Here is a 9,637-nt window from a genome sequence, read left to right on the forward strand (position 1 = left end):
AGAGAAGACTTTTGCAGGGAAGACTTTGACGGGAGCGGCCTGACTCCACGCAGCTGCACACCTGAGAGCTGGCAGTGTGCTGGAGGGATGGGGAGAAGTGTCCTGGGCTGAGCAGACACCTGTGGGTGACACAAGGTGGGGAGATGTGCTTTGCAGACACTGGCAGGAGTCCTTCCAGGGATGAGCGGGATGAGCTTTGGACACAAGGAGAAATAAAGCGGCTCTCCAGCGTGGTTTGGAATTCGTGCCACTGTCACTACCAGCAGAAAGAGGACCGTGCCATAAGGGAACTCCTTGTTCCTCAGGAGAAAAACTGAAGCTTTTTCACGTCCTCTCTTGTCAAAGCAGGTGTAATTCTTCAGTAGTTAGCCTCTGGCATGAGGTTCTTAGAGCGGCGGTTTTGCTCTCAGAGCTATTCCTTTGTTTAAATTATATTTAAATCATATTTAAAGATTACACCTCTTAGACAGAATTGCCTTTTGATGATGCTTGATCAATATATTTTCTCCCTGGTTTTGGTAAGAGGCTGAGGGGTAGAATATGGTGGTGGTTTCTCTTTTACCCAAAGGAGGCCAAGGTACCGATATCAGGCTTCTGAAAAGGCACAAAGGAAGGCAAAATGGGAACGTGGTGCTGTGAGTGGCACCCGCTGCTCCTGAGCCCTGGAAGCCCTGGCAGAACCTCTGAAGGCCGAACCGTGCAGCAGGGATCCCGGCAGCTCTGGTCTCCCACCCTGCATCCCAGCACGGAGAGTGAAAGCCACCGCGTTTTGATTCTCTTCACAGCCTAAAGCGCCACAGGGGTAATGACACTGGCCAGGAAACATCAAGGTGAGTCAAGGTGGGGCTGGAGACCTCCCAAGCACAGGACGTCACCCTGACTAGTCCCATGGGCCTCTGCTGCAGCGACCCTCAGCTACACCTGTTTCCGAGAGCCCCCGGGTGTCCTGCTGCAGGGCAGCACAACCCACCTGCTCAGTTTTTCCTAATGCTCCGTCCAAAGCTCCCTGGAGGGTGTTGGTGGCTGCTGCCTCTGTCCCACCAGCCGCCGCTGCAGAAGGGTTTGCCTCCCCCATCACCTCCCCAAGCAGGAGCCGCTGCTTTTCCAGTGCCCTGTGCCCCCTCAGCAGACTGAAGAGGCCCAATTGACTGAGCTGCTCCACAAAGCCCATGTGCCCCTGACCCCACCATGGCAGATGTTCCTCTGGACCTTCAACCGTGTCGTGGTTCAACCCCAGCTGGCAACACAGCCACGGCAGCTGATCACTCACCCCTACGCCTTCCCCTCCCAGTAGGGGAGAGAATCGAAAGTGAAGGGAGAAATTCGGGTTGAGAGACACACAGTTTAATAAAATAACGAAATACTCATATACTCCTAGTAAATCTACATAAACCCACCATAACCCCCACACCCCTCTCCTCAGGACTGCTCAGCCAGTCCCATCGCAGTCTGTCCCGGGACACCAGCGCACCCTTTGCGTCTTGGCCTCGTAAGACTTGCAGAGGTTTTGTTGGCCAAACCCACCGCTGTGTCCAGGTTCCCTGCACTGGAACTACAGTGTGGGACCATTTAGGGGTTCTGGGGCGTGGCCGGAGCGCGATGGCGTCACAACCAGCCCGGGGACGCGCAGGCGCCGTTGCCGGGACGCGCAGGCGCAGCTCAGTCCTGTTCTGGACGCGGAGCGGAGCGCACGGCGAGGGCGAGGGGAGGAGTCCGTGGGCCGAGCGGAGCGGAGCGACCGCAGCGAAGGGCGGGACTTGAGGAGGAGGCGCGGGAAGCGCGTGTGGTGGCGCAGAGGGAGACACCGAGAGACCGGCGCGACCTTGAGGCGGTGGCACGTGCGGTGACACGCCATGGCGGGCACGGCGAAGCCGAGGGCGCTGCTGAATGTGCGGCGGGACGCGGGCGAGGCCGGGGCGCTGGGCCGGCTGCTGAGCACCTCGGCCAAGAAGGTGCTGCGGCACAAGATCGAGTTCCAGCCCGCCAGCCACGGCTTCTCCAGCCAGCCGGAGCTGCTGCGGGCCAAGTACCTGCTGCTCAGCCCCCGCACCGAGCCCGCCGAGCACCCCCGCGGCGCTGAGGAGGGACAGCCGGGCCAGCAGGGTGGGTGCAGAGGGCCGGGGGCTCTCCCTGCGCTGCGCAGCCCGCGGCTCACCCGCCTCTCTCTCCCTGCAGGCAGCGACCGGACCCCGGGGCGCCACGGGGACGGCGTCCCCGCGCCCCAGAAGGGGCTGTTCCCTGCAGGGCGCCTCGCCATGCAGTGGCAGCGTGTGCAGCGCATCGGCGCCGGGCTGCTCAACCTGGGAAACACCTGTTTCCTCAACGCCACCCTGCAGTGCCTCACCTACACGCCACCGCTCGCCAACTACCTGCTGTCCAAGGAGCACAGCCGCACCTGTGAGTGGGGAGGGGAGCGCCCGCCTGTCCCGGGGCTGCGCTCAGCACCCTGCGCACGGCTCTGCCCGGGGCTGTGCGGCTGCCGGGATGTGCCTTCTGTGCTCCCTCCTGCCCGTTTCTCCGTGGAGAGGACATTCCTGCATACGGGAGCATCCACTTTTCCTGGCCGTAGCAGTGTTCCGAGCTCTGCACCCTGCGTCTGAGAGGCTTTGTCTGTGCTGCACACAGCCAGGACTAAGATGAGTTTGTCCTCAACGTTCTGTCTTCTCCTCTCCCACCCCAGGTCACCAAAGCGGCTTCTGCATGACATGCGTCATGCAGAACCACGTCACGCAGGCGTTCGCGAACAGCGGCAGCGTGATAAAGCCAGTGTCCTTTGTCCGACACCTCAAGAGTAAGGATGGCTGCCCTCGCGTCCCCTCCTGTAGCCGTGCGGGAGGGCAGAGACTATTGCAGGAGCAGAACCTTTGAGACCAGGGCAGGTCTTGGCAGAGATTCTTCTGAGACAACTCACTGAGCCTGCCAGGGCCTTCATGGGCCTTGTTGGGCTTCCCCCACGGCCGACATGAGTCTGACATCTGGTTTGGGCCGAGGGAGCTCACACCCCGCAGTCCCTGCCCCGAGGGAGGGCGGGAGGACCTGCCTCTGCTGCAGCGCGTGCTGCGGCTGATCCCTCCCTCTGCTGCAGAGATCGCCCCGCACATCCGCTGGGGCAGGCAAGAGGACGCGCACGAGTTCCTCCGTTTCACCATCGATGCCATGCAGAAGGCCTGCCTGCCCGACTGCACCGAGTACGTGGGGCCTCTGGTGGCCGTCACTGCCCTTGTCTGCTGGTCCCCTTGTCTGCTGGGCTGCTGTCTGCCTTCTCCTGATGCCTCCACCCCAGCACAGCTGCGGTTCTGTCCCCAAATCCTGTGACTGGGCTGGGTTTGGATCCTGAGGACACAGCGCTGGCCCTTGGGGGCGGCTCTTGGGCCGGGCGCTGTGTGATCCGAGCTGCCGTCTCTAGGTTGGATCGCCAGACCCAAGCCACCACCCTGATCCACCAGATCTTTGGCGGTCACCTGCGATCCCGTGGTGAGTGCTGGCTGCCAGGGCCTGGGCCTGTGACTCTCAGGGCTGCTGTTTCCCCGAGAGCCTTGCCGTAACTTGGGAAAGTCACTAAGCATGTGCAAATTATGCAGAGCTGCAGCTGGTCAGTGTTTGGTATCTGTGGGTCACGAAGCTGCTGGCTGTGGGTGCCCAGCTCATTGCCACCAGCAAAGGAACCCACGTTGCCAGCTGTCCAGCAGCACTTGTTGTCCCAGCACGTAGAGGCTGCGGATGCTGGTGCTGCCATCCAAGAGCCCAAACGCGGAGAGGGGGAACACGGCAGCTGCCTGCGCTGTGCTGGGGGTGGTGGTGCCGTGTTGTGCCAGGGGTGCTCACTGCTCTTTCTCTTGCAGTGAAGTGCTCGATGTGCAAAGCAGTGTCGGACACCTTTGACCCCTGTCTGGACCTGCCGGTGGAGATCACGGTACCGGGGCAGGGTCAGGCGGGGAGGCGCTCTGCTCTGCAGGGGATGTTCCTGCAGCTGCACCGCTACTGCTCGACGCTGTTTAACCTGCCAGCGTCAGGCACGGTGCAGGCAAGAGGGAATCAGCTTCTGTTGTTGCGCTGCCTCCTCTGCCTGGCCCTGACCTCTCCTCTGTCCTGGCAGCAAGCCGCAAACGTAGAGCAGGCACTGGAGCTGTTTGTGAAGCCAGACCTGCTGGGCGGAGAGAACGCCTACCGGTGTGACAAGTGAGTGTGCGGGCTGGGGGGGAAGGGGCCGTGGGTGTGCTGGTGGGAAGCAGGAGGGCAGCTGCAGTACAGGAGGGCTTCTCCACCTGCTCCACCGCTAAACCGTGAAGTACGTGGCTGTGAAGCCGGCGATGAAGCCTGTCACTCCTCATCTCCCTCCTCTTGAGACGGGGACCTGAGCCAGCAGACCTGTCCGTGAGCAGGTGCCCTGGAGCGGTACCCGCTCCCAGCAGGGTCATTTCCAGGGGGTTTGTGGCTTGGCCAGGGCTGACAAGCACCTGGGTGGTGGAACAGCATGAATAGCTCAAGCTCTCCCTGTGCAGATGCAAGAACAAAGTGTCGGCAACCAAACGCTTCACCATCCACCGAGCGCCTAATGTTCTCACGCTTGCTCTGAAGCGTTTTGCCGACTTCACTGGAGGCAAGATCACAAAGGTGAGTGCTCGGCAACCCGGAGCGGGGCTGTGTCCTGTCCTGAGGCCCTGCTGCCCCGAGCAGGGTGGGAGGTGGTTCTGTGCGCGGTGCGAGCTCTCCCGCAGTCCTGCAGCCCTTCCCCAGCTGTGCGCTGCGGTGGGAGTTTGGCTCATCCCGGCATCTTCCTCGCCGTGGGCTCTGCCTGTGGAGAGCGAGTTCCCCCGCCCTCGCGAGACGGGACTCGCAGGACAGCTGAGCCGCTCTTGCCATCTGCTGTGCAGGCTCCTGAGACATCCTCTCTCTGCAGGACGTGGGCTACCCCGAGCTCCTGAACATCCGCCCGTACATGTCCCAGCCCAGCGGGGATCCGGTCATGTACGGGCTCTACGCGGTGCTGGTGCACTCGGGGTACAGCAGCCACGCAGGACACTACTACTGCTACGTGAAGGTGAGCCCAGGGCGCTCTCTGGGCACCTCTCTGTGCTGGGGGCTGGCGGGTGCTCGAGGGTCCGTGTAATGCGCAGACAGGAGGGCGCTCAGCAGACGTGCGTGGTGTGGAGCACTGCGGGGTACGGGCTGTGCTCCGTCACAGGAAGAGTGGAGTTCTGCTCTCGCAGAGTCCCCTCACCTGCCCGGGGTCACCTGGGGGTTTTGGGGAGCAGAGCTCTGCCAACGGGCCTGTTCCTGCTGCTCCTCAGGCCAGGAGCGTCCCTGGACGCAGCCCGACCCCATTCTCTCTCCCTCCGCAGGCCAGCGACGGGCAGTGGTACCAAATGAATGACAACGTGGTCCGCCCCAGTAACATCAAGGTGGTCCTTAACCAGAAGGCATATGTGCTGTTCTACGTCAGGTGAGCGTGCCCTGTGTCCCCGGCCCCTCTGCCCCGGCTCAGCCCTGGGACAGGGCTGGGGGCACGTGCCAGGCAGCCCCAGTGCCCACGTGGTGTGCTGGCTCGTGGGAGGGTGGCAGGGAGAGCCCCAGCCCCTCGTTGTCACTCAGACACTGGCAGTTCACACGTGCCCTTCTCTGCCTTCCCCAGGATCCCCAGCCCCGGGAAGAGCTCAGAGGGTCCCGTTTCCAAAGCTGCCTCCAGCCTGCCTGGCCATGTCAAGCTGCCTTCTGGGTCACCGTCACCCAAGCTGGCCCGGAAAGCCACACACGCGGCTGCAGCGTTTCCCGGTGACGCAGCCCAGAGGCCCAAGAAGCCGCGCTCCTCGCAGCCGCCACCCGCGCCCAGAGCGGCTCCAGGGTTTTGCGGCCCCAGTCACACCAGTGGGGCCAAAGCGCAGGTTCCCCGGAAGCGCTGCTGGGAGCCCGGGCCCCTGCCCGCCTCCCCCAGGCTGCCGCAGCCCATGCCCGGCCAGGAGCCGTGGGGCAGCGGGGAGAACACCGGGACACCGGGAAGGGACCCTCGCAGCAGGGCTCCTGCCAGCCTGGTGCTGGCAAAGCTGAAGGCCTTCTTGTCGGCCAGTACTGCTCCGCAGCCCAGCAGCACCATGTCACCACCACCGGCCAAGAAGCTGGCGCTTTCCAACACATAGGTGAGTCTGAGCTTCTGCCAGAGACTTCAGTAGGTGCCTCGTGCCTCTGGAGCCGGGGCTTGTGTTGGGGAGTGCAGGACTGATGCTGGTACCTTGCTAAGCAGGAGGCGGGCGGGGAGAGCCCGTCAGCCCCAGGGCTCTGCCCTCCCTCTGGGTCGGGGTGCGGGTCAGGCCCCCGCTCTTGCTCCCATCCCTGCAGAGGCTGGAGAACTGGCTGCTGCCTCCTTGCTCGGGACGGCGGGTGGCTGCGCCAGTCCCTGGAGCGGGGCGGCCTCGCCAGCCTTGGCAGGGCAGCGTGTCCCCGGGGGCGATGGGAGCTGGTGACACCACAGCTGGAGGCTGCAGAGTCGCCTCCTCCCCAGGCAGCGGCTGCACCGGCTCTCTGGGCGCCGCTGTGCAGCCGGGGCTGGGGACGGCGCTGGGGGTTCTGTTCTTAACGTTTCCTTCCTTTTTTCCTTTCTGCTTCTAAGGGAAAACACTTCTGATTCTTCTTTGACTCCCCCACTTCCCTCTTCCTGTCTGTGTCTTTTTCCCTCCCCTTTCTCTGGGCTCCCCTTTTTGTTTTCTCCTCTTAGCTCACAGCAACCTCTTTTATTTAGACCACCAAGTTGTTCTTTATGTCAATAACTGCAGGGCAGCCCCCAGGGAAGGAGAGCAGAGGGGACCACCATGCACGGCCTCACCTGCTGCTGCCGGTTCCTGTGCCCGCCCCAGCCCCGCGCTGGGTCCCTGTGGGGCCGGGGCGCTGCTGCCGGGACACCGGGCAAGAAACTGGAGCGCTCCCTCGGGAACCGGCGGGGCTGGCGGGACAGCGGGAGCAGCCAGAGGGGCCACAGGGAGGATCCGAGGCTGGAACAGCTCTGCTGGGAGGAACGGCTGAGAGAGTCCTCAGCACTCGGACAACTCCTGGGAGAGCTTTCCGTCAGAATCTGCATGGTGGAGACTTCAAATACGATTTCATAAAAGAGGGGTTTTTCTTTCCAAATTGTTTTCTGTTATTTTTCTGTGTATACAAGAAGTGATAGCAGCATTCTACAATGGGTATTGATCCAGGGGGTCTCCTGGAGACATCTGGACAGGCAGGAGAGCAGAAAAACAGGTGACTTCCAGAAACATGTTCAGTACCCGTTTTCTCAGTCTGGAGGGGTCCTGGTGCCTTAGCAGCGCACTGACGCGCAGGGCAGGCGGGCAGAAGAAGATGCGCTGTCTGGGTTACCGGCTCAGGCCACTGAACAGCGGCACTGACTATGATAGCGAAAGCAGCGACCGAGGGGAGCTGGAAGGGGCCTTGGCTGCAGGGAACCGTGCCCGGGGCTGAGAGTGGCTGGCACTGCGCCTAATGAACGTGACTGAGCATCTTCCTGTTCTGTGTGCTGATCTCTTTCAATTGTGGTGTTTCACAAGGGAGAGAGAAAGGACATGAAAAGTAAATGTCGTGCTATCTGCATTTCAAAACTGCCTTTCTGTTGTTTTCAAACAGGCTGGGAATTTCTCCTTTCGGAACCTGTGTCTCTGGAGATGTTGGAGGAGACGAAGGAGGAGGACACCCAGGAGGAAGACACGCGAGGAAGATGTGGAGTCTCTGCACAGCCTTCAGGAGAGTCTGAGAAGCCAACCGAGGAAGACGTGGAGACTCCACAGAGCGTTCAAGAGGCAAGTCACTGGTGTACGGACTGTTCTGTGTGACTGTCAGGAATTGGCTCAAGGAGCATGGACATGAGTCCACCGAGCAACTGTACGAGCAGAGCCCGTCCTAGTTGACATAAGTAGGCCTTAGGTTGCTTTGCTAGTAGGCCGTGGGAAAACTAGAAATGGAAAAGTACTAATTAAAGCAGGGTCAGCATGCGCTTGAAGAGGTGATAAACAACTTGAGAAAGTAGGAGTCAGAAGAGTGCAGAATGTGCATAGTTAGCTAACTGCAGGTAGGTGGAGTAAGTGAATGTAACCTTTTAGTGCTAAGCCTATTAGATAGAGCCAAGTATGCATAATTATGGTATGTGGTATAAATACGCGCTATCCCGGGCAATAAAGGGGAATCATGCTTTATCACTCACATTGAGTCGGCCTGCATGTTTTCCTCAGCCGCGAACTCGCAAGTGGCGCCCGAACAGGGACCCTCGAAGGATCGGCTGAAGCAGAGGGGCACCGGGAAGCAGCGACCGAACACTGCGTGCGTCGGTGTGTCGTCTCTGAGGACCTGAACTGAATTCAGGAGTTCGCCGTCTGCGTGGGCTACAGGGCAAGGGCTGCAGGTGGTGCCAGGTTTACAAGGTACCAAGGATTATAGGGTAAGGCGCCTTTCTTTTGCCTAAGGGCAGGTATCAGGATATGGATAACGGAACTATGGATTTAGAAGTAGCCCTGGATTTATTGCAGCGCTTTTTAGAAAAGCGGGGAGTTGATTGTATCAAGCATTTAACGGGATTAGTAACGTTAGGTAAAGTGAAGGGTTGTTTTCAGAATCCGGATTCTCTTTTTGATGTTAGTGAATGGCGAAAATTAGGGGATGTGTTATGGGATATGGTTATAGATGATGATAAATCAGTGAAGAACCTCAAAAGACTATTACCTTGGTGCAGAGGCAATGGGTTTCCTGCTGACCTGTCAGGAGTTTTTTTCAAACAGAGACTTGGGAAAAAATGGGAACTGTGTTGTGGAAGGGAATTAGTCACCGTGAAAAATATATTCTCAGCCTTGTAACCACCTGGAAACTGATAATTACTACAGTGAAGCAATTAAAACCTGAAAAGACTGTTACGAGCATTAGTGACTCAAAACTTAAACTTGAACTTTGGGACAATATAGAGCAGAAATTATGGGATAAAGTCAGCAAGTATTCTGAAAGTTGCTGTGAAGTTCACCCGGTTTGTGTCTGCAGCACCCTCCCTATTCCATCCCCTGGATGGCAGAGCTGTGTGACAGATTAGATCAGCTAACAGCAAGCGAATCCGACAGTCGGCAATGCAGTCATGATAATCGTGACAGGACAGGGGGTGCTCCTGGGGACTCAGGGTATACAACTTAGAAGTTAAGCAAGCATTGATGTTGAGATTAGCAGCAGAGAATGCTAGTGTTTGCTATCAACATGTTATTTGTGAGTTTTACAGTACATATTATGTGCTCCTGTTTATTGCCTCTCTGAAAATCAAGCAGCTTGTCAGGAATGTGAGTTAATTGTTTTACTGGTTGTTGTTAGAATTGTTTCTTTGTGGTATAAGCACGCCGTAAAACTTTCTCCCCGTTTTTCCTAGTCATCTTCTCAAGGTTTTTACTTGCAAGATGGGGTCAGGAATAATGGTTTTCAGTTGTGTTCATAAAAAATCGGTATTGGGAGGTGTTTTAAAACTTAGGAAAGCACTCGGAATTATAAGGAAGATCTTGTTAAATATTGAAATCAGTGTTGCTGCTGTATAAGTTAAATGATTGGGAAAAGTGTCCGGAGGATAGAATCTTGTTGCGATTAATGTTGGTTTTGAGGCCAGAAGAGCAGGACAAAATAAATC

General features: G+C 58.4%; 1 protein-coding gene across 1 annotated transcript; it reads left to right on the top strand.

The window, feature by feature from the left end:
• Positions 1-1,853: 1,853 nt before the first annotated feature.
• Positions 1,854-6,134, top strand: LOC308041695 (ubiquitin carboxyl-terminal hydrolase 36-like; the record flags this gene model as incomplete). The annotated part of the gene is made up of 11 exons (XM_080346599.1): positions 1,854-2,103; positions 2,176-2,397; positions 2,681-2,791; positions 3,086-3,188; positions 3,407-3,474; positions 3,843-3,913; positions 4,097-4,179; positions 4,503-4,614; positions 4,901-5,041; positions 5,343-5,443; positions 5,633-6,134. 11 exons carry the CDS (start codon positions 1,854-1,856, stop codon positions 6,132-6,134), a joined length of 1,764 nt encoding a protein of 587 aa, XP_080202725.1.
• Positions 6,135-9,637: the final 3,503 nt, after the last annotated feature.

The sequence above is a fragment of the Nesoenas mayeri genome, assembly GCF_963082525.1.
Source record: "Nesoenas mayeri genome assembly, chromosome: 6".
NCBI classification, from domain to species: Eukaryota; Metazoa; Chordata; class Aves; order Columbiformes; family Columbidae; genus Nesoenas; species Nesoenas mayeri.